At 42.2% G+C, this 26,000-nt stretch overlaps 1 protein-coding gene across 1 annotated transcript; it reads right to left on the bottom strand.

Annotated features, from left to right (window-relative positions):
- Positions 1–734: 734 nt before the first annotated feature.
- On the bottom strand, positions 735–24,155 carry SMIM13 (small integral membrane protein 13). The gene is made up of 2 exons (XM_043590827.1): positions 24,008–24,155; positions 735–1,084 (listed from the first exon to the last, which is right to left on the bottom strand). The coding sequence occupies exons 1-2, from the start codon at positions 24,081–24,083 to the stop codon at positions 897–899; spliced, it is 264 nt and encodes an 87-aa protein (XP_043446762.1). The 5' UTR covers positions 24,084–24,155; the 3' UTR covers positions 735–896.
- Between the last annotated feature and the right edge of the window lie 1,845 nt (positions 24,156–26,000).

The raw sequence follows: 26,000 nt of genomic DNA on the forward strand, positions 1-26,000 counted from the left end.
GCATGAATCGATCACACCAGCCTCTCGTCGCTTTGAATTTTGTTTCGTCTATTCCCAGGGTTTTGGCAATTTCTCCCGCCTTCGACCGCATTGCCTGGCGCGTGACAGGCAATCCTTTTGCACGCATCTCACCAACAAAACATAGTACAGCTTCGTCCACTTGTGGGTATCTTCCTTTCTTAGGCCCCGTGAAGCATTTTGTTGTCGCTTTACAAGTAAATATGGAAGCACGGTCGTTCCTCCAGCGACGGATGTTGGCTTCGCTAATACCGAACGTGCGCCCGGCTGCCCTGTTTCCATGCTTTTCTGCGTACACGATAACTTTTCGTTTCAATGCTGAATCATAGTGCAATCTTTTTGAAGACATTTTTAAATGCCTCTTAAACCTGACTCATTTGACACCAATAACACAGTGATGACGCTGTCTAGGACAAGCTATTAGTACGTGCACACATGCACGGGCTGGGTAACTCCATCATAACCATCTCCTGGCTGACGGTAACCATGAGCTACATCCCACTTTCAGACAAGGTTAACATGTGGTAACAAAAACAAAAACACAACATACGTTATAGAACTAATAAAATATGGTTTTTCAAGCCTGTAATGTTTGCCAGATTCACACCAGTGCAAGAAAATAAGCCCAGGAGGCAAAGAGTAGTAAGTATGTAAGTGGAAAGCTAGTGAAGCACAAGATTATTCTTTAAGATGGAATTTGCAATGGTCTGATTTGGTTTTAATTCCCTTTATTTTCATATGGCTTACATATAAATCTTTTTTTTTTTTTTCCAACTGGACTTAAAATCCAAGTAAAAAAAAATGCAAAGCCAAGTCATTAAAGACAGAGGCTCCTCACTGCCTTTCATCATTCACTAGTACAAGACGAGGGCTGGGGGTCAGTGGCCTTCATCAGCAGGTGCCCTCCTTTGGCGAGCAGATCTGATCCTGTGTGAGGATGACGAAGTGTCTTCTTCTGTTTCAGAGCCTGATGGCTCATGATCTCCCTCCTGAGATCCTGTGTCTCCCACCAGTTCCCGCAGAAACTTGAATTTCGATAGAAAAAGATGCCATACAAAATACCAACCTAAAAAGAGACAGAAACATTAAGAAAAATTATTACAAGCAATTTTATCAATTGAGAACATTCTAGTTAATTGTATAGGCATGGGGGTATTTCACCAAACAGTATGTAAAATACCAATATATATGTGATTACAAATATATTTTTATATAACAAACATTTATTAAGCATTTACTACAGACAAGGAGTAAGAATAAACTCTTACATTATACAAGGGTGGTAAAAAGTTTCTGCCTTCATGGAATTTAGAATCCAAGCTTGGTCCATCTACATTAAAATTATGATGAGATTATGATATCTACGTCCAAGTGTTTATTTTATTAGAGTCAAATTTCTGAGAGCACTTTTCTGGGGAAAAAAGAATACACTCTGCGTTTCCTTGGACATTCACATCTCAGTGCTAATATTTACTAAAACCAAGTCTCCTTCAACTGCAAGGTGAAGGCCATGCCATGGCAGGGGCACCCGCACTTCAGTAGGAATTTTGGTCAGGGGCGCTGGGGGCTTCGGCAGTAGGTTAAGCGTCCGACCCTGGGTTCCGGCTCAGGTCACGATCTCACAGTTCATGAGTTCCAGCCCCGCATCGGGCTCTGCACAAACAGCGGGGAGTGTGCTTGGGATTCTCTCTCTCTGCCCCTCCCTGCCCATTCTCTTGCTCTCTCTCTCTCTCAAAATCAATAAATAAAACAAAAATGAACTTCCATCAGACTCAAGCTATTCATAAGTTTCTAGAAATAATAAACTTTCAAAGAAAATTAATACATTTTCTTTCATTACATGACAAAAGAATAAAGCCAGAGCACCACTATCGAGGCTCAAGGTTTTTAAAAACATGGCATTTTCATGTCAGAGTCATTAAAAAGTCTGAACAACTCTACTTACAAATAAAAAAAAAAAATCACTAACCAAGTTTTGTTTGTTTTACGAGAAGTTTGAAGTTCACTACGTTTTAGGTGCCCACAAATAAGGATCAATCAATAAATGAGTGCACAGGATAAAACCTGTGAACCCATGATAGTTGCTCTGAAATGTTAAGAGTATATGAAAACAAACAAAAGTAACCACTGTAACAAAGCTTTCCATGCGAGTGCCTTTCACTGTGCCTTCCACTTTATACACTCTAGCAGAAAAGCAATTGATCACAGCATATCCTGATGAGGAGCATTTTATGAAAACAAAATCCAAGCACCTCTTCTACCCCCAGTATTACACCAGACCAGGATGAATGGCCACTGAAGGAAATTTCTAATTCTACTTGTTACTTTCTTGCAATCTCTGAAGGAAAAAAAAAAAAAAAAAGAAAGAAAGAAAGAAAAAGATCAACGTAAGCTCCTTGGTATTAAAAGACTTCAGGGATTTAACCCTATTTCCCAAGTATTCGCTTTCCTAAACTGCTGAATGCTAACCAACCAAACCACACCACAAATATATTTTGGCCAACTGTGAGTTAAGCACTGAACTCTGTAAAACAGTATTTTAATAAAATTCCAAAGTAGCATGCTCTTGTCTTTACCCAAAATTCTTTGTAAACACAGGCACAGAGAATTAGCAGAAAAAACTCTGGAGTCAGGAGTCCCAGTTCTGACAGAAGACTCACGAAGCTGCTGTAAGAACTAAATGAGAAGATACATACAGGGCTCAGGAGTCCAGCACTGAGTAAGCATTTTGTAAAATGCTTCGTGCACCTAAGCTGTGGTAGCACCTAAGTCCTGGGCAGTGGGATCTGAGGTGCCTTCTATTTTGTCAGTTATCTTTTTTTTTAATTGAGATGTGTTTCACATAGCATAAAATTGCCTCTTCTAAAGTATACAATTCAGTGGTTTATAGTTTATTCACAAGGTTGTGCGACCATCACCGTGGTCAGTGTCCGCCCAGAACATTTTCGTTGACCCCAAAAGAAACCCCGTATCCATCAGCAGTCACTCCCCATGTCCTTCCCCTCCAGCCCCTAGCAACCACTCGTCTCCTTTTTCCTGTCTCTACGGATTTGTCTATTCTGAACATTTCATATAAATGGAATCACAATATGTAGTCTTCTGTCTGGCTTCCTCCAGTCCGTGTATACTTTCAAGGTTCATCATCCACATTGTTACAGGCATCATCATTCCATTCCTTTTTATTGTTGAATAGTATTCCAGTGCATGGACACATCACACTAGGTTTAACCATTCAACAGTGAACGGACATTTGGGTAGCTTCTACTTTGGGGCTGGTACAAAAAAGCGTTTCTGCTTTTGGGTGCAAGGGCCATTTCTGTACAAGTTTTTGAAGAGACGTGTTTTCATTTTTCTTGGACACCCAACAGTCCAACTAGGAGTACAACTACTGGGTCATATGGTAACTTTGTGCTTAACCGTTTGTGAAATTGCTAAGCCGTCTTCCAAAAAGTGGCTGTGCCACCTTATATCCCCACCAGCAACGCATGAGGTGCCACTTTCTCTACATCCTCACCGAGACTTTTTATTGTCCACTTTTTCCATTACGGTCATCCTAGTGGGTGTAGCACTGTGGCTTTTACTTGCATTTCCCTTGTGACTAAGACGTTGAGCATCTTTTCGTGTTTACTGGCCATCTGCATATCTTCTTTGGAGAAATATCTATTCAATTCCTTTGCCTACTTTTTAAAACAGGTTGTTTGTCTTTTTAGCTTGTAAGAGTTCTTTATATATTCTTGATACTAGACCTTTATTAGATACGATTTCCAAACATTTCCTCCCACTCTGTGGGTTGTCTTTTCACTGTCTTGACAATGTCATTTTAAGTACAAATGTTTTCAATTATGATGAAACCTAATTTATCATTTTTTTTTCTTTGATGAAATCCAACTTATTTTTTCTTTGCTTGCTTCTATTTTTGGTGTCCTATCTAAGGAACCAATGGCTAACCCAAGGTCATAAAGATTTACACCTGTGTTCTTCTAAAAGTTTTAGTTTTAGGTCCGATCCATTTTATTAGTTAATTTTGGTATGAGAGATTCAAATTCATTCATTCTTCATATGGGTACCAAGTTGTTCCAGAACCATTTGTTGAAAAGGCTGTTCTTTTCCCCATTAAATTGTTTGGCACCTTTGTTAAAAATCAAATGACCATAAGGAGGTGGGGTGGTTAAAAAAAAAAAAAGTCAAATGACCGCAGATTGACGTACGATATCTTTATGCTAGTACTACACCATCTTGATTACAGTAGCTTTGTATTAAGTTTTGAAATTGAGAGTGAAAGTCTACCATCTTTGTTCTTTTCAAGGCTGTTTCGGCTGTTCTGAGTTCTCTGCATTCCCATGTGAATTTAGAATTGCACTGTTGATTTCTGCAAAAAAGGCCGTGAGAATTTTAATAGGGGTTACAGTGAATCTGTAGACTGACATGGGGGCCCTACACAGTTTGTTAATACTTCCCTGTACTGAACGTAATTTTTCTACAACAGACACACATGGATTTTGATAAACAGGAAAATCAGGGGAAAAACAAGTCAGAAACTATAAGTAAATCATGAACGCTCTATAGATGTGCAGGTTTAAACACGCCAATGCCATTAATTGGCCTAAATTATTAAAGCCAGTTGATTTCTTTTATTTTCAATATTTTTTAAACTGTTTTTTTAATTTAATTTATTGTCAAGTTGGCTAACATACAGTGTATACGGTGTTCTCTTGGTTTGGGGAGTAGATTCCCGTGATTCATCGCTTACATACAACACCCAGTGCTCATCCCAACAAGTGCCCTCCTCAATGCCCATCACAGAGCCAGTTCATTTCAATAAATACTAAGGAAAACCCCTAACTCTTGGATTAGTTGTGACTATCAAAGATGACAGTCTTGACCTCATAAAACACAAAGATTCCAACAGTGGCTGCAAGGTGTAAAACGACCATAAAGAAACGTAAGGGAGGTTTAAGTTTTTTTATTAAAAAGAGACTACAGTGAAGGGCTGGCATGACTGGAGCTCCACCATGAAACACTACAGTGCCCTTGCGACGGTTAAGACAAAGCGAAGTCTCCTAGCACAGAAATCTACAACATAAGGAATTGAAGACAGCTGTCACAGTCAGTTCGGGAAGCTACAAAAGCATTCAGCGAGATCACAAACTCAACTTTAAGAAAACAAAAAAATGTTTTCAATCTCTGCCAACAACCTATGTAAGGGGTCCAATCTCGAGTCAAAATTCAGAATGTGGCTGCCAGCGAGACGCTTGAGTTCAGAGCAGTAAGTTACGGCTCAGCACCCCCTCCTCACCCGCACCAGCTAAGCCATCCAACTTCACACCTCTAATGTTTATCCCCCAACCTGGAGAAAAGAAAACTCCCCACTCTGGTCTGGGTGGAAGCTATGCAAGGGCTGGCAGTGGAGGGGGGAGCATGTGGGTAGTGACACTGCTTCCCACAAAAAATCGTGAGGTAGAGAATTCCAGATACGGAGTTCCTCTGCTGGCCGGCCACAAAGAACAAATACTCACCGTGCCTGTTTTTCAGGGGCTACTATAATGACAGGGTAGGAATGCAAAGCTAAGAGAGAAATTGCAGTGTTGATAAGAACTGCAGTGGTATTCACTAAAGTGAGGGAAGTTCAACAAGCTGTTCTCCAAGTAAAATGAGTACTTCTTACAGAGATAGAGTTTGTTGAAGACAGATGTGGGGGAAGGGAGTTTCCATATCACAGTACTTACGAATAGTAACATCTCACGCTTCTACAAAGAGTATTAGTAGTCTGAACAAAGGATGACACCAAAAATTCCAGGCAATTTGATCAAGAACAAAAAAACAATCACACAGGCTGTAATTTATTTTAGAAAAAGAACCATTATTAAAACCCCAGTGGGTATATACCAGGAAAAGCATGACTCAGCAAACAAAAAACTAAGAGAGGTACTATCACAGTGCCAGATAAAACTAATAAGATAGTCACTGACTGTGTTAATTAGACATGGAAATCGTATTAGCTAACTTTTTTGTGTCCGACTTGGGGACAGGTACTATAAGGAAACGCTTTGCACATATTTAATGGCCAAACTGTCACTCAGTTTAACTAAACTGTTTCTTCACGTATTCCTGGTAGCTGATTAACGGGGCCCTGACCTATTCATCTATAGCACCTTACTGGTACTGATCTTACGACAAATACAAAGTAGAAAGGCATATACACATTCCTCTCCTCTTAGGTTAATAAAGCGGCTTTTCCTTCAAGTAACAGAAACCTTGGCTTATGTTAACCAAAAAGAGGGAATTTATTGTTAGCTTACAGGAGAGCCTCAGAATGCATGGGAAGAAGCACCCTTACTGGGGACAGAACAAGAAGACTCTTGTGAACTGAGGTAGTTCTCACAGCATTATCTGTTTCCCTCTACACACTTGCTTCACTTTCTTCTCGGCTTATCTGGCACATAGCTGCTTCTTCCCAGTTCTATGAAAGACTTCTCAGTTCATACACTCAAAAATAAATAAATAAATAAATAAGAAAATAAGAAAATAAAATAAAACCCTGGAATCTCTATCCCAACTTGGGTCACATGTCAGCCCCAGGGCCAGTGTGCATTTCCTCTGTTGGGTATTGTGAATGTGGCTGTCGGGCCTACCACGTAGAATTTGTGTGATCTTAGCGACAGCAGGGGGGTGATGGGATAGCCTGGAGAAAGAAGCCAGTGAAGCTGTCTCTTCTAGTTCCATTAGCAACAGAGTCCTGGAGGACAGTCTCCACTAATGAGTCACTCCAAAACAAAACATCCCAGAGCTAGGCAGACAATTCTTCTGATGGATAAAGTCTAGCCCAAACCTTCAATAGTCTTGCCTTGATTCCTTCAAAACCTTCAATCTCCTCACCCTGATTCCTTCAAAACTGCAACACAGTGCAACCTTTAATGAATGTCCACACTGCAAGAAGTCCTCAACCTCTTGAAATGAGAAACTACTTACCTAAGGAGGGGTGAGTGAGATCAGAGAAGGCTGGGAGTCTTATTCTCCCTTTTACAGAAAAGAACACATGTAAATGCAAGGCAAGTTCAAATGCATTCATTATACAATGGAATGACCCTCGTTAACGATAGGTGACTACCACATTACAGCCATTCACAACAAAATCACTCAAACTGGCCACTCATCACACTCTGCTAGGAAGCTTTGAGAAATTACAGCTTCCCAAAGACTCATGCCAGATAAATCATACTCCAAGGACTGCGCTTACTCATTTTTTTTAAAGCTCCCTAAATGATTCTGATGCACATGCAGGTTTGGAAAAGAGAAATGAAGAAGACACACGAGTGCTGTTGCAGCTCAAATATGGAGATGAGCCACGGAAAAGGAAAAAAAAGATGAGCAGTGGATCAGCAGTGGGGAGGAGGCAAGAAACCAGCTGACCAGGCCATCTAACAGAGAAGATCCCACTTGAGAAAAGGCCACGAGAGCCACATTAGCCGTTAATAGGGCAAAGTAAGTGTATGAGGGGGAGCTACAAAGAAACTTTCCCAGGCATCGCTGGTAAGGGGGGCGATGCTGCAGACGGATGATGGATGTGTAATGAAGGATGTAACGGATGGTCAGAAGTTGGACGTAAAGAGCAATCATACCTTTGCTCCAAGTAGAATTCGGTTACGACCCGGTTAGCAGAATGACTTAATGAAACACTTACGAATCTGAAGTTCATTCTGTTGTATACTATGAACATAAGAGAAAACAAATGGGAAGTTGCGTAACATAAAATGAAGCATCACACTCTAGCTACGTGTTACTGACGAAAGACAGTATCGAATAGGAGAGGGGAGTGTGTGCCGGGAGGTGGAAAGGCATCACAGACACAAAGGACAGAATCAACAGTTCAGATTTACGACTGTGACTTTCCATATTAATAGACCAGCTCAATTTGGACTCTGGGCCCTAGTGACTAACTTCTACCAGATACGTGTACGTATCTTTGTGGAGGAGTGGGATAAAAGGAAGAATAATCACTACGAAGGCTATCTTTTACTGAAAAGGACTTACCCTTGTACCCTGCACACCTACAGCCGACAGGAACTCTCAGAAACTCTCCCGGGAGTACAGCTCATATAATCCCTCCCACTGAGACCTGCTGTGCAGGTACCACAAACTCCCTACCTAACCTTACTCTATGGGATGCGTGTCTTGTGCCTTGTCCTGGGATTTAGTAAGAGAGAAATGGGAAGGAGGAAGGGAGAAAAGAAGTGGCGGAGGAGAACTGCCCACAATTAGATGTGTACATGTTAAAACGAGTGGGGCACTTTTTCACAGTTTCAAAGGCAAGTCTGCACCTCGCTGGTCTCACACTGGTAAGCACTGTATGTCAGAAACACTGGCTGGCAACACAGGGTGTATATTCTGGGACAAGCAAATGAGCACTCTCTTGCGTGTGCCAACAATTAAGCGTTATTAGCTCAAAGGACGAATTTCATGAAACACATCGTACGTTGTTTTCCTGTGCAAGATAAACGTGCTGGCAGCAGAAGGGTGGTGATAGCAGATGAACCTGAGTGATGAACCAACACCATCAACACACCACAAACCCAAGGGACGGTTGTAATTATAGAGTTCTCCCTTTACAAAGTGCTTTTCTATTCAACGTCTCCTCTAATCCTCCCAATGACACTCTGAATTAATGAGACTAGGAATCATTATCCCTATTTTCTAGATAAGAAAATAAGAGAAAGTGACTCAACCACTGAAGAAAGCCAGCTAGGCAAAAGAGAGCAATGAATTTTAAAAGTGTATCAAATATCACAGATTTTTGTGGTGAAAGTATGGCTGAAGGACAGAATCACCAGTTCAGATTTAAACACAAAACATCAATTAGAGAATGAGAATTTGATATCACCACCCAAGATCTTTTCAGGTCAAAAGCCCAGCTACAGTATAATCACAAATTCTTGTCTTGGTGGAATCAGTCCAATGCAGTTACATAATCTCACCTTCGTGATGGTATCGAAGTGGTTAACTACCTGGCTCAATACCAGTCTCCATTTGTACAAAGCTTTTTTCCACTTTCAACCCTGTGACTGATTTTTAGTTTAATCTGAAGGTAGCTAAGGCTCACTTCTAAGATAATATATTCAAGGCCATGGACACAGGCTAAGTAAAAATAGAGCCATGCTCTTCCACCTCTTACCACAATACTCCCTCTACCGCCCGCCCCTTTGGTAATGACCCACTGGGCAACACTAAGTTACAAGCCCCTGGAAATACCACTACTGAATCAACACAAGCTTGAACCACCAATACCTCCACATTCAAAACTCTTTTACCCAATAAACACAACATTTTTTAAGTTGCCTTTTGAAACCTCTCCTCTTTCCTATTTTCTTCATTGGTGACCACAACATTCTCACAGATCCAAATATTACCTCTATTACAAATGATAACCAAATTTTCCCTCCATGCCTTCCACCTTTCTTGAACCCGAGGGAGGAATGGTTGGCTTGAACAACAGCTCCTTCTGATTTTCTTCTTTCCGTAATGGGTATTATATCCTCTCCCCATCTCTCTGGTGAGCAGTAGTTCCTTTTCAGCACATTGTCCCTCCTCTACTTTACCTCAGTGCTATATAATATTCTACCTCAATAAACCCTCTTCCATCTGTTTCCTTCTCTACATTCCCAGTGCCATTTTCTATCCCAGATCAAAACCTTATTATCTGCCAACTGGATTATCAGCATAATCTCCTATAGCTCATATGCATGTTGGAGCCGCACTGCTTGGCCATGAATCCTAACTCAACAACTTACTTGCAACTTGGGCCAGTTCACCTCTCCGTGCCTCAGTTTCCTCTTCTGTGAAGTGGAGATAACAGTACCTACTCTCAGAGAGTGACACTGATAATAAAAAGAATATATATAATAGGCTAAAAAGATGCCTGGCACATAATAAACGTATATGAATTGTTACTACCATTGTTACTATTGCCTAGGCTCCAGTCTCTTCCTCTCTAGGGCAAACTCTATAGATGCAGGGCTACTACCACTGTTATTAAGGGTTTTAAGCATCATTGATACATAACTTTTAAACCTTCCTACTGCACTGTCTCTTCAGTGTGGTGCTATCTTGGGTGATGGCTTTAACACTGGGTGCTCACTTCGTCCTCATTGCATTAATAACTGACTGTCTCTCATTCCCCCCAAGGCAAAAGTTTCTTAAGACAAGGAAATGGTATGGTTTATCAGTGTCTTTCACTCTATTCCCTATGTCTTGAGCATGTCTGGCAAAGAGTAGATACACAAATCAAATCAACCAGCCTCCATCCTCTCAGCACCCAACACACAGAAAAAACCACCCATGAGTTTAAGGGTTTAATGACCTTCACCAATTAAGCCATTTCATGGCTCTGAAGATGCCTACTACATAATGTAGTTACAAGTGGACAGAACTGCTTAAAGATACTGAACAACCTTATCAAACAAGTTGACCTAACACGTACAGAACATTCTATTCAATAACTGTAGAATAATCATTCTTTTCAAGTGTATATAGAACATTCACCGAAATACACCATTAATCAGTCTCAATAAATTTAAGAGTAAACTCTCTTAAAAAAATTTTTGTGTAACATTTATTTATTTTTGAGAGACAGAGACAGACAGAGCACGAGCAGGGAGTAGAGAGAGAGGGAGATACAGAATCCGAAGCAGGCTCCAGGCTCTGAGCTGTCAGCACAGAGTACGACATGGGGCTTGAACCCACGAACCGCGAGACCATGACCTGAGCAGAAGTCAGACCCTGAACCAGCTGAGCCACCCAGGCACCCAAGAGTAAACTCTCTTAAATGTTATTATACAAAACGTATTTTCTGACCATAACAAAAATTAAAGTAGAAATGGATGACTAAATGATATATGGAAAAAAATCAAATATTCAAAATTTAAGCAACATACTCCTAAATAATCCATTCAAACCAGAATTCACAGGCGAAACTAAAATTAGTTTGAACTGAATAATTTTTTTAATCAAAAGCAATACCCAAAAAGAAATTTATTTCATCATTTAAAAAAAAAAAAAAAAAGGAAGGCCTAAAATCAATCATCTAAGCTTCCACCATGAGAAACTAGGAAAAGAAGTACACATTAAACTCAAAGTAAGTAGAAGAGAGGCACCTGGGTAGCTCAGTTTTGAGCACCCAACTCGATTTCAGCTCAGGTCAAGATCTCATTGTTTGTGGGATCAAGCCCCACGTAGAGCTCTGCACTGACAGAGCAGAGCCCGGTTGGGATTCTCTCTCTGCTCCTCCCCCACTCATGCCACACACACTCTCTCACTCTCTCTCAAAATTAATACATAAAAAACTTTTTTAAGAAAGGCTGATTGACTTTTTAAAAAAGATAAGTAGAAGAAAATAAAGATATCGGCATAAAGCAATGAAATAGAATATGGACAACTAATAGCAGGGAGAAAAAATGAAACCAAAGTTGATTCACTGCAAAGATCAATAACATTTATAAACTTCTAGCCAAACTAATCATGTGAAAAAAGAGAGAAAGGACACAAATAACCAATATCAGGAATGAAAGAGAAGACATCATCACAGATGCTACAGATATTAAAAGAATGAGAAAATACTCATTCTATGAATGTCCACTTTGTGTCTATAAAGACTCACTTGAGAAGAAACAGACGAGAGTAGCCCAATGTCTATTTAAAAAATTGAATTTGTAGTTAAAACCTTCCCCAAAAGAAAAGTTCTGGCCCAGATTAATTCTACGGGACATTTAAGAAAGTATGAACTGTGGCAGACACAGCTTAGTAACCTCAAAGAAGTCAAGCCACCGTGTAACTCTTGTGTGACCTGTCCCCATGAGTGTGGCCACAACGTGTGTCCTACTTCCAACGGAATACAGCAAAGGTGATGGGATAGTTACTCCTTTTATGAGGTTTTAAGACACATGTAAAAGGATTCTGCAGGGACAATTAAGGTCCCCATCAACTGATTCTGAGTTACTGAAAAGGGAAATTATCTTAGGAGGACCCAACTGAATTAAGTGTTAAGTCTTTAAAAGAGACACTGAGCTTTCCTTGGTATCAGAGAGATTCTCCCACTGGCTTAAAGAAGCAAGCCACCACAAGTCCTACAGTCACAAGGAACTGAACTCTGCCAACAGCCGTAAGAGGCAAGCTAACACCCTGACTGCACTTGTGAGATGGACAGTAGAAGACCCAGCTAAGCCATCCCCACACTCCTGACCTGCAGCAACTGTGAACAAATAATTATGTTTTTGTGAGCCGTTAAGTTTGTGGTAATGTGTTATGCAGCAAGAGAGAACTAATACCCTAATTCTAAGTAAATTCTTCCAAGAAATAAAAAAGAAACACTTCCCCACTCGCTTTTGATGAGGTCTCGAAGGACCCTCAGGACAAAATCAGATAAAAGCATTTAAGAAAGCTACAAATATTCCTCATGAAACAAATTCTGCAATACACAAAAAAATACATATGAAAAGGATAACCATCAACATATAAAAAGAGTCTATCTGAGGAACCTTGGGTTGCTTTAACATTCAAAACTCAGTGTAAGACACCATGTAAACACTTAAAGACTTAAACACTTAAAGACTTAAGACTTAAACACTTAAACACTAAAGAACATGATCATCTCAACACAGAAAAAGCATCTGAAAAAAACATCCACCATCCATTTCTGATTTCTAAAACATTTCATCAGCTTAGGAAAAGAAGGAAAGTTTTCTTCTTCGACCTGATAAAGAATATCTACAAACAGGGCGCCTGGGTGGCTCAGTTGGTTAAGTGGCTGACTTCATCTCAGGTCACGATCTCACGGTCTGGGAAGTTTGAGCCCCGTGTCAGGCTCCGTGCTGACAGCTCGGAGCCTGGCGCCTGCTTCGGATTCTGTGTCTCCCTCTCTCCCTGCCCCTCCCCCACTCACACTCTGTCTCTGTCTCTCAAAACTGAATAAATGTTGGGGCGCCTGGGTGGCGCAGTCGGTTAAGCGTCCGACTTCAGCCAGGTCACGATCTCGCGGTCCGTGAGTTCGAGCCCCGCGTCGGGCTCTGGGCTGATGGCTCAGAGCCTGGAGCCTGTTTCCGATTCTGTGTCTCCCTCTCTCTCTGCCCCTCCCCCGTTCATGCTCTGTCTCTCTCTGTCCCAAAAATAAATAAAACGTTGGGAAGAAAAAAAAAAAAAAAACTGAATAAATGTTAAAAAAAATGTTAAGAATATCTACAAACAACCTACAGCTAACATTACACTGTACAGTGAAAGACGACATGTTTATCTCCGAAAGATCAGGGAGAAAGATCTGCTCTCAGCTCTTTCAATGCTATACTAGAGAGGTACGATGAAGCAAAAACTAAAAAAGACACAGATACTGGAAAGAATAGGTGAAATAATCTTCATGTGCACTTAATATGAATCTCTGGGTAGAAAATCCTATGGAATTTACAAAAACTAAATGAATTTCGCAGTATTGCAGAATACACTGTCAATATATGAAAATCATTTATATTTCTACATATCAGCAGCAAATATTAAATGAGTACCACACACAATAGTACCAAAAATATGAAACCTTCACAGTTAAATTTGGCAAAAGTAATGCAAGAATTGTATTATATATTGAAATACGTAAAATGTTGCTGAGAGAAATTGAAGTCCGAAGAAGAAGGGGGGGGGAGGAGGAGGAAGGGAGGGAGAAGACAGAGGGGGGAGGAGGAGGAGGAGGAGGAGGAGGAGGAGGAGGAGGAAGAGGAGCAGGAAGAGGAGCAGGAAGAGGAGGAGGAAGAGGAGAAGGAGGAAGAGGAGGAGGAGAAGGAGGAGGAGGAGGAGGAGGAGGAGGAGGAAGAGATACAATATGGTCATGGATCTCAACCTTAAGATGTCAAATCTCTCTACCTTCACCTACAGATTCAATAGGTCTATTCTGGCAAGCTGATTCTGAAGCTTAAGGAAATGCAAAGGATCTAGAATAGCAAACATTTTTAAAAGAGTAACACTGCATAACCTACACAATTGGTATAAGGATACATATATGTCACTGAAACAGAAGAGTCCAGAAATAAACTCATATATAGGGTCAACTGATTGTCAACAACTGCCTTTTCAATAAATGACGCTAAAACATCATTTTCAACAAATGATGCTAAAACACCCTTATGTAAAAAAGAGCCCTGATCCTTAACTCAAAAACCATACACAAAAAAATCACCTCAAAGATCACAGTCCTACAGGTAAAACCTAAACTATAAAACTCATAGGAAAAAGTATTTGTGACCCCGGGGTAAGCAATGACTTCTTAGGATTCAAAAAGCATGAAATATAAAAGAAACTGATCAATGGAACTTAAAATACAAAACATTTGCTCTTCTAATGATACTTAAAAATGAAAAGGCGGGGTGCCTGGGTGGCTCAGTCGGTTGAGCATCCCACTTCGGCTCAGGTCATGATCTCGCGCTCCATGAGTTCGAGCCCCACGTCCGGCTCTGTGCTGACAGCTCAGAGCCTGGAGCCTGCTTCAGATTCTGTGTCTCCCTCTCTCTCTGGCCCTCCCCCCGTTCATGCTCTGTCTCTGTCTCAAAAATAAATAAATGTAAAAAAAAAAAATTAAAAGGCAAGACACATCAAAATATTTATAAAACATGTATCTGATAAAAGACTGTCCCTCCAAATTGTTACAACTTGATAATAAAAAGATAATGCAACTTCTTAAATGGGCAAAAAATGTAAACAGACACTTGACAAGATAGCTGTTGGCAATGGAAAATGTTTGGCAGTTTCTCACAGAGAAATGAAAACATATACCCCACCAAAACTTGTAAATGAATGTTAATAATAATAGTAATACTTGTATCAACCAAAACTGGAAATCCTAACATCCATCAATCAGCAAAAGGATAAACAAATCGTGGTATACCCATACAATGGAATATTATCCACCAATTGAAAACCTGAATCACTGATATATACAAAACCACAGATGGATTCAAAAGCATTGTGCTAAGGGAAAGAAGTCAAACACAAAAGACATGCTGTATGACTCCATTTACATTAAATTCTAGAAAAGGCAAAATTATGGCTATGGAAAGCAGTGCAAGTGTTCCCAGGGGCTTGAAGAACTGACTACAAAAGGACATGAGGGAACCTGGAGTGATCAAAAAGTTCTGTATCTTGGTTGTGGTGGCGGTCACACTACTGTATACATGTTGTTGTAAACTCAACAAATTCTGCCCTTCCTTTTCTGTGACCAACAGACATGTTTTACCTTATTCTCTCACTATCTTTGAAATGTGTATTATCATCCATCTCAATCTAAGGACAGTTTATGTGTCTAAGACCAGACTTAACCTTTGAAAATCTATTTTCCACACATAGTTAATTCATACTTCTTCACGAATACGATCCTCCGTATTCCCAGATTCTATTACTTGCACTCGGCTAAAAGTAGAGGTTGTGTGCACTGCTCAAGTCACAGCTAGTAAGTAAGTGGCAGTGTTGGTTGCCTTTAAAGCTGAATCAGCCAGAGTCCAACTCTGCTCACTAGCTCCCTGACGAGGGAGAACAGCACAGCAGGAACCCAGGACTGGGCACTAGACAGGCCTGCAGATTTGTCCGTCTGGGGTCTGCTGAGCCAGGTTCAACCACGAAGCACAAGGAAGCCAACCCCTAGGGAAGGGAGAATGTGCCCACGGAGACAGACAGCTGCTTCTCTCTGCTCCTGCAGGCCCCCACTGAGGCTCTCCCGTGACCTAACGGCTTCAAATCTCAAACGCTCTTCAGACACGGGCAGACAGAGCAGACGAAGTGGCATCACTGTTGTTAGGCCGTGCCACAGTCAGGCCACGACCACTCCCAGCCCCTACACCGTGGCCTCCTGATTTCAAACTCTCATCAACCCTAAATACTGACCTACCTGCTTTCCTTGCTTCTAGCCTCCCCAGTCCACACACTGTAGCTAGAACAGCCTATAAAATTCTGAGTTCCTGCTAAAAAACTCTCAGCTCCCCAGTGTCTATCAGAAAGCATAAATTCTGCAGGCGATGCATATAAAATGCCACAATCTGGGTGCTTCCTGCCTCCATCTACAACCTCATCTTAGCCAGTGCTTCAAGGACTAGGCGTTCATTCATTTACTCATTCATTCGAATATTCGTGAAACACCTGCCATGTTCCAAATACCATCTTTACTGAAACATACTGGCCCAATAAGGAAATCTAGGCAAAAATAAAGTATTGTGAGGGAAAGGGGCAGGTGTGTGAAAGGTGGGTATCTTACAGAGAGAGGTTAGGGAGGCCTCACAGACAACTAGAAGGACAGTGACAAAGTTGCCATTTACTTAGATGGAGAAGGCTCCCAGATCAAGAATGCGCTTTTAGATATGCTTGTTATACTCGTTGTTTGAGAGTTTTTATGACCCCATTTCCAGGCCCCCTCCCTCCTCGAGGTGGGGAGGTCAGGGGGTGGAGCTGAAACATGCCACCCTCTAATCCCATTTGTTCTTCTTAATGACCAGCCCCTGGCCTCAAACCACCTAGAGGCCCCACCCCGAGCCACCTCCCTGCAATGGTCCAAAGATGCTATGAATAAGGAAAGATGCTCCTATCCCCCAAAAATTCTAAGGGTTTGGGGAACTTTTTGCCAGAGATCAAGGACAAAGACCAAATATATTATTATCCCACGGAGTTGAATTCCTTAGTTGATGACTACTCTTCAAGCCACAGGACAAAGAAAACATTTGTTTCTCTCTGAAAATCAGGTAACAACAGGGAATAAGTACACACACCCAACTTGATGAATTTCATGTAAAGTACAGTGTGCCTACCTTAGACCTTTTCTTAGATTCTTACAAATTTGTTGCTGAAAGTAACAACTAATTTGTATCCTCTTCCAGAATTTGTGATTTAGTGGTAGAACCAGGTTTTCGGTAGTTATCTTTGTATCTCAGAACCATGCTTATAAGAGAGGTTCAAATATTTGAGGGAAGAAAGGGCATATGACATCTGACCATAAATGGGAATAAATGAGAAAGGTAAAAACAATGCCTAAGGTTTTGTGCATAAACTGAAAATAAGGAGTTGTTTTGGGTAAAGATTCTGGGCTCTATTAAATAACAAGAAAAAGGAGCAGAGTCATGTATGTGAACTTGGAGCTCAGAAGCCTAGATCTTACTCAAGTTACATTGCAGGATTTTTTTGTAACTTCAATACCTGGGATTCACTGTCTTGCCACTTCGAAGAATAAAGAGGTGGACACAAAACGAACAGCAGGGAAAAGTTTATTAGGGTGCAAGAAAGTAAGAATAGTATGAAAGCTCTCTAAGAGAAGGAGCATTTGAAAGTGAATGCCTGTGACGACAGCAGGGGACTTTGTTTTACAGGGTTTTGTTCAGGCCTCTCTACTTCCCCGAGTTTCTTCTCAGGTGCCACCTTTATTGCCTGGGTAACTCTAAAAGCCTACTCACTCCTTTTTGATTGGCTATTTTCTATTGTATGAGGGGCGGTCTGTGGCCATCCTGTTCCCTGTGGGTCATAAGGTTTTAAGGTCTACTACTTACTTTTAGTTAGGTCTTTTGTCAAATTCCTGGTAGGGGGAGTATGTGGTCTGTTACATTCTTCAGAGGAACCTTATGCCGGAAGGAGTTTGCTGTGGTCAGACCCTCCCATAACTGTTCCAAAATTTGTGTTTTTCCCCAGCCAGAGACCTCAGGTCCTACCTGACCTTTCCCTCTCTGCCTATTTTATCCTATCTTTCCCTAATATGGTTACCTTCTTTGAGTGTCTTCCCCGTTGGAGTAAAAGGCCCTCAAGAGCATGGATTATGCTTCATTAATTTGTGGATACCCATAAGCACTGCCACAGCACCTGAACATGAATGAGTTCCTTCAGTACATCTTGAGCAATAGGAGGGCTGTCCATCTTGAGACCACCTTGGTTTGTACTACCCTGAAGACTTGTTGCTAACAGTTTTAATAATTTATACTGGGGCATCTTTCTTTGTTCTTTCTTCAAATATAGGAGGGTCTACTACAGGCCAAGCACTACTCTCAAATCCAAGGACAGAGCCGTGAGCCAGCCAAACAAGGTCCCTGTCTTCATGGAGCTTACACCCTAACTGGGGAAAACAAACTCATAAAACAGCTCACCTCAGAAAGGGCTAAGAGCTCAGAAAACCAAGGATCACCGAGATAAAAAGTAACTGGGTGAGTTACCCTAAGCGGACGGGGCAGGTCTCTTCTGAGACAGCAGCGGATGTGAAACGTGGATGCAGAACCAGCCACGTGAAGAGACAGAGGAAGATTGAGGGCAAAGGCCCTGGGGAGAGTACAAGGCTGGCCTGTTGGTAGAAAGGTGACAGCGGCGGGGAGGAGAACAGAGGTGAGTGGAGAAGCAGGAGGGGCCACATCAGGCAGATCCTTGCAGCCACAGTAAGGGATCTGGATTGTATTCCAAGGGAAACGGGAAGCCACAGGAGGATAGGTTTTAAGCAAAGAGTGACATTTTCTAAAGGGTGGTAAAATGATCTGGCAGAGCAAAGGAAACAAAAGTCTGGACGGCTGGAAAGACGAATATCAAATGGAGCCAAAATTTACTCAAGAACTATGGAAAAGATCAGGACTTGGGATGGGAAGACGGGAGGGTTGAGGAGGAAAGAAAAAAGGACTGGCGGAAAGTCTATTTGCAAAGCTGACACGCAGGCAGCCAAGTGTAAAGCACCCAAGCAGAAAATGAGAGGATGCTCCTCGGAAAACACGAAATACCCATGGAGAAGAGACCTCCAGCCACCAACAATTGGGGACTCTCCTAGAGAAGAAGAACTTGCTGCCAGAACTGACACTAAGACTTGATTACCAACTTTTACTTCCTCACCCTTAAACATGAATACAGAACAGAGCAGTAGACATTTGTAAAAATCTCCAATCGCAGAAAGAATCCAAAGCAAACAAACCAAAAGAAAAGATATGGAAGAAACAAAGACAATGCAGGGAGAAGAAAAACACTTCATTAAAAACTACAGTTGACCCTTGAGCAATACAGGTTTGAGCTGTGCGGGTCCATTTACACACAGAATTTTTTCAATAAATACAGTACTACAAATGTATTTCCCTTATGATTTTCTTAACGGCATTTTCTTTTCTGCTTTACTGAAAAAATACAGTTGTAATGCATACACAAAATATGTGTTAATTGACTATGTTCTCAATAAGGCTTCTGTCGACAGGGAACTATTAGTTAAGTTTTTGAGGAGTCAAGAGTTACCTGTGGATTTTCAACTGTGTGGGGGTTCGTGTTCAAGAGTCAACTGTATAACTAACATGCTTATAAAGAGAAAATATAAAAGCATAAAGCAAAAAGAGGTTCTGGAGAAGCAATCAGAGAACAAGTTCAGAAATTAAAAACTGGGTAACTGAAATAAAAACATAAGAGATAGAAGATAAAACCCAAAACATATCCCAGAAGGGAAAGGAGAAATGATAAAAAATAGGATATAAACAGGTAACACTACAGAACCAGCCCATGAGGTCCAACATCCAACTAACAGAAGTGTTTTTAACTGAAAGGACCCAGAAAAATGGAAGGAAGAGAATATACCAAGGCATATAATTATGACATTTCAGAATAACAATGATAGAAAAAACTACCAGAAAGTATCTAGAGACAGAAACCAAGTTACTTATAAGGACAAAGACACAGAGGGCATTCGATTTCTTAAAATCAGGCCTAAGAAGCTAGAAATCAATAAAGTAATCATTTTTAAAATGTGGATGAAAATTATCTACCACCTGACAAGTATTCAAATTATCAATCACGTATAAAGGTGGAAAGTTTTTCTAGACATTTTGACATCAATGAAAGATATGTTCAGGCAGGCATTAGGAGCTCAAAAAGGTTATTTTCCATGCATTTTTTTTTTTTCTCAGAAAGCGACCAGAAAATGTGCTCCTGCAAAACAAGATTATAAATTGAGAATGATGATGACATGAGATCCAGAAAACAAGGGTGCCAGCAGAGAAAGTCAAGGGGAGGCGAGATGGAAGGAGAGCTCTGGGGTCGGATGGCAGAGCGAGACCAAGGGGGGAAACAGTGTGCACCCAGGAAAAAAGTAAGACTAGGAGGTAAACTGAAAAGGCAACTGTTAACTTCAGGAAAAATGAAGAACCATACAAGAAAGGAAGTGAAGTCATATTACATCATTTGACCAGCAGGGACTATTTACACAGTTAAAATATAAATCTTGACTCTCAAATGAGCCAAAGGCTGTCGTTACCAATGGCATGCAAGGAAAGAAGTGGGGACTCTACCATGGTTAATAAATAATGCCTACGTTGCAAAATCAAGAACTAACTATGAATAAATTATTTACGAATATGAAAGTAAATAGGCAAAACAGTGAAACAGAGGACTGAAGGGAACTACTTCATGCCTTTAGTGCTATTGACTTTTGAAACTGCTTCTTTTGTTAAAAACACTTGAGAAGGGGTGCCTGGGTGGCTCAGTCAGTTAAGCAGCTGACTCTCGATTTCGGCTCAGGTCATGATCTCATGGTTTGTGGATTCCAGCCCCACATCGGGCTCTGTGCTGACAGCGCAGAGCCTGCTTTGGATCCTTTCTCCTTCTCTCCCTGGCAAGCTCTCCCTCCCTCTCTCTCAAAAGTAAACTTAAAAAAAAAGGGGGGGGTCTGTTTTAGATGTATTACGTTTGAGATTCTTTTTAGACATCCAAGTGTGTTATTAAGAAAAGACATTTGGGCGGGGGGAGGACGCCTGGGTGGCTCAGTTGGTTACAGGTAGTCTGACTTGGGCTCAGGTCATGACTGACTTTGGATCCTGTCTCCCTCTCTCTCTCTCTCTGCCCCTACCCAGCTCATGCTTGCTCTCTCTCTTTCAAAAATAGAAAGAAAGAAAGAAAGAAAGAAAGAAAGAAAGAAAGAAAGAAAGAAAGAGAGAAAAGAAAAAGAAAAAGAAAAAGAAAAAGAAAAAGAAAAGAAAAAATACTTGAGGTCCCTGAGTGGCTCTGTTGGTTGAGCATCTGATTCTTGATTTCATCTCAGGTCATGACGGGTCGTGGGATGGGGCCCCCGCATCAGGCTCAGCGCTAAGCATAGAGCCTGCTTGCGATTCTCAGTCTCTCTCTCTCTTTCCTTTTCCCCAGCTCACTCTCTCTCTCTCTCTAAAATTAAAAAAAAAAATTTTTTTAAGAAAAACTATTTGATGCATGAGCCTTGGGTGCAGGAAAAAAGTGAGAGCTGGAGATAATCAATTTTCATCATTAGCTACAGTTAATATTTAAATCTCCAGGACTAGATAAGGTTATCATAGGGAAAGACCAGAAGGAAAAAGGAATAGAAACACATACTTGTATTATAATACAGAAATATAATAGAAAATAGCACGCATTATTTCACAGAGTAAGGGCAAGTACTAGTCCATAAAATTTTTATTTCAGAGACAGAAAGATGATAGTGAGACAGATAAATGTATATAAATAAACCGATTGGTAGATGTAATTTGTATACTTATAAATGTACTGGGAATAATGTAAGATGTATTTCCTATCAGAGACTGTGATCCAAAATATTTAAGAAATTCTAGGGGATGAGAAGCCAGGAAAAAGGTAAACAATTAGGCGCTGTGGTCGGAAGAATACTATGAAAGTATCGTGTACAAAAGCCAAGAGAAATACTTCGTAGAAGAAATGCTCACCTATATGGAATGAGTATGAGAGGTTAAATACAATTAAGACTAAGTGACCAGTGACCATGGGCTTGGTAATATGGACACCATTCGTTGCTGACCTTGACAAGGGCCACTTCAGTGAACAGTGGTAGTGGAAAACACTTTAGCGTGGATGAGAGGCAAAAAAGTACATACAACCAATACAGACAAGAGAAAGAAAACCTCCCCAGGAACCTGGAATTTGAACATCAGAATTCACTATGTGAAAGAGCCAGTCAGAGTTTTAAAATAAAGTAGGCTACCAGTTTCTTGGGACAGTCACAGGTTTCTAATCTCCAATGTTGACTGTATTTGGAGATAGGGCCTCCAGAGACTTAATTAAGGTTAAAAGAATTCATAAGGGTGAGGCCCTAATCCAATATGACCGGCTTTCTTAGTAGAAAAGATTAGGGTACAGACACACACAGAGAAAAGACCACGCGAGAACACCGGGAAAAGACAGCCATCCACAAGCCAAGGACAGAGGCCTCAGAAGAAATCAACCCTGCTGACACCTTGATCTCAGACTTCTAGCCTCTAGAACTGTAAGAACATAAATTTCTGTTGCTTAGTGTATGTGGTATTTTGCTATGGCATCCCTGCAAACTAATACAAGGCCTGAGATTCTCGAGCCTCAAGTCTGGTCAGATCTTTCCCCCCAACCTCTCATCCCTCCCCAAGCCCCCCAGGCCCATCCTAGTCAAACCATGAAGCTAGAGCATCATTAGCTCTCTCAACAGCAACAAAAAAAAGTGCTTGAATTACTTCTTCATAAAGCTATTATTAGTTCTGGACCATTCCAATCAAAATAAGATGTTCTTTTTTACTTACCACACCTCACCTCTCATTCCACAATATTTTCTGAAACCAAAGGCAAGATATTTTCAGAAAAATGAGTAAAATCAAAGTTCAACAGCTCTCCGGAGCTGAGAGAGCAAGTATGATGTAGTAACAATCGGGAATTTTGATGCCCCCAGTTGGGCAAACATTCTACCCAAGGTTTTGAACAGTCTATGTGTCACATCCCCACTTCCAGGCAGCTCGCATCTTCAGACTGGAAAAGAAAGCATATGCTTACATGCTTTCCTCCTTCCCCACATGCAAACAAACCACACAGACCTGCTTTTCTTTACTTCCAGAATCTCACATATCTACAATTAGCCCCAAATCCTGACGTCGCAAGCAGGAAACCGAGAAAGGCTTTTCAATTGTTTTATCATCAGAAAAGAAAGGCTGTTAACTCCGGTTCCTTCCTAAAGCAAGAAAATTAAAAATATACACACACATACATAAAAACAAATACATACATAGGCATTTGCATAAGTGCACACATATCTTCTCCGAACACAGTTGATACTGAGCATTTAGTACATCATGTAATGAATGTATTTTTATTTCTGCTTAGTTATTGCATCAACCTGAACCCATTCTTCAATATATTGGAATTATGAAAAATTAAGCTCACTGACATCTGGTTCTCAGTTACTTCCCAAATTTTCACAACTGCTCAGCCACTTTGCTCAGAGACCTGTGGTTATCAGTTACTGTACATAACAGAAGTCAAGAAGATCTAAAATGACGCTAATATTACCCTGAGAAGAAAGTTTTATGTCGTCTCAACCCAAGAAAGTCAAAAAATCACAGCAAACAAAACAGCACCATTATTACAAAACTGAGAGTTAGGTTACCTGACCCTGGAAGTTTAATATAGCCGGGTTTTTTTTTTTAAGTTCTGCCTAGCCTAGACATTTCTGTCGGGAATCTAGTTTGAGCCTGAACTCGAAGTAAACAATTTCACGGAGGGTTTCATACCCAACTCTGTCCCCACCCCCTGATTCAATGAAGGAACGGAAAGTCCTCATTATCATCAGGGCCCGAACCTCTAAAAAAAAAAAAAAAAAGGACAAGGAATAACCAATCACTTCACCTTCGAATGCAGGCCAAGGTTAAAATCTGGGCAGACAGTGGTAAGAACGGCAATCAGGAGCAGACGCTGCCCGAGAAGCAAGCAGTATCTGGTTTAACCCCGAGTCAGGATGCCCAGCCCTGGAACCTGTTCTTTCCCTCTCCAGGATGCCAGAGGGCCTGTCCTGGGTCAGGGGCACATCTCCCCCGAGCGACGTGGGCAGCGGATGATTTTAAGACACTTGTCCATCCACGACATTTAAAACCAAAAAAGAGAGACAGAGACAGGGACAGAGAAAACAAGCGAGCACCCCGAGTCGCGCGGGCGTGTGTACCCCCGTGTGGAACTGCCCCGCGGCGGATGCCCCACTCACCGCACACCATCAGCAGCAGGACGATCAGCAGCGTGACCACGAACACCAGCAGGGTCAGCCCGACGTTGTGCCACATCTTGGGGAGAGGACGGCGGTCGGAGGCGGGCTGCGGGGCGGCGGGCGCGGGCGGGCCGGCGGCGCGTGCTGGGCTTCAGCGGCGGGCGCCGGGGGCGGCGGAGCGCCGGGGCGGCATGGGCGGCGGACGCCCCTCGGCAGCGCCCCCAGGGGGCGGGGCGGGGCGGCGCGGGGGCGGGCACAGCGGCCGGCCCGCCCGGCGGACCCTCCTTCGCTCCCCGGCCCGCGGAGCGCGCGGAGAGGCGCCTCTAGCCTCTCATCGCTCGGGGGAGCCGAGGACGCGGCGTCCGGAGACTCCGGCGACCGCCGGATGTGCTTCCATGGCGGACGCCGCGCGCCCAGGGACAGGAGAGAGGGTGAGCACGGGGACGCGCGGCGGACACACGACCCTCGTCGTCACCCGCCCGGGGAGTGGTACGAGAGGAGTGGGGGGAGGGGGGTCCCTCAGCCGGCGCGGACGGCGGCTAACGTCTCCCGAAGGCGGCCGCTGCAGCTTCTCGACCCCAGTCCCCTCCCCCAGCAGCAGCCCAGCAGCGAGCACGCCCACCGTTCGTCTCCTCCGCGGCGCGGGGCCGGCTGGGAGATGGAGTGCAGAGCCCGGTGGAGGCTAAAGGAGGCCGCGCCGCGGACACTACAACTCCCAGAATGCACCGCCCGTTTGGCAGCTTTGCTTCACCCTCCCTGCCGCCCCCTCTGCCTTCGGTTTTTCTCGAGCCGCCGCCTCCGTCCACCGACTGCGGGTTGGTGTTCTCGGAATGCGAGTAGTTGGCTGCCTCTCCTGCGCAGCGCCAGGGTGATCGCAACCATTACTCCACACGTGAAATCGTTTTTCCTTAAAGCCATGATCGACGAAGCACGAAGAAGGGAAGAAAGCGGTGGCAGCCGCCTGGAAAACTGCTTGCAGGTGGCCCTAGCCCTAGTGCTGGGAGGAAACGTTGGATACTTGGGCTTTTGAGGAAATACCCGCGTCAGTGCCAGACAGGCGAGCCAGAGAACGGAATCTCCCTTTTCCTCCTGTAACAGATGTTGGTCTATGTTTTCATGAGTAATGTATTCAAAAATGGTCCGCGAGGGACTTCAGTACATCTGCTTAGCCCTTAATTCACCTGAGTTGTAAATTTAATTCAGGGGCTTCCTTGAAACCAAGCGACGTAGGACCCAGAGCTGAAGATTTTGCCGCAATGGCTTGAACAAATCACTGGGAAACAAGACAGTTTTTAATCATCTCAAGTACTCTGTCTCTACCTGCAATCAAAACTCCTCAATTCCGCCCCATTATATTCACTCGTTAACGAGGTGCCCCCGGAAGAGGAGAGGATAAATACGTAGCCCACTTTTAGAGGGTACCGTAAATAGCCTTCCCGTTTTCCTGCCACTCTTGCTTCCTGCAATACCTTTCCATTCCACGAATTCCTTTCCTGTTGTTCTCTGTCTCCAAAGACAAGCCGACAAAATCTGAGCAGAAATCTCTTGACTTAATAAATATATCCTGGTCAAAAAAATAAAAAATATATATATCCTGGCCATAACCTAGCTGTCTCACTCTGTAAACTATGCCCTAAGCAGCAGTATTATGAACAAATACTGCATATGAAAATACATTATGGGATAATGACTTTGCGGAAGATTTAATACAAGGTTCCTATGAAGAAAATGAATCCAGTGCAATTATGATGCATTTGCCAAAAAAAAAAAAAAATCATGCTTTTTTTTTAAATAGATGGTCTAATTCTATTGCATAAACAAAACATTTTATGTGTTAAAATCCAATTAAATAGTTGAAAATAACACAAGAACTGGAAGAATTTAAAGCTTTTTATTTTCCATTCCCGTGTATTGAATACGTATGTAATAGATGCCAGACACTCTTGTAAATGCTGGCAACACAGCAGTGAACGAGACAAGGTGTTTATACTCA

This window comes from Prionailurus bengalensis, chromosome B2 (genome assembly GCF_016509475.1).
Source record: "Prionailurus bengalensis isolate Pbe53 chromosome B2, Fcat_Pben_1.1_paternal_pri, whole genome shotgun sequence".
NCBI lineage: Eukaryota > Metazoa > Chordata > Mammalia > Carnivora > Felidae > Prionailurus > Prionailurus bengalensis.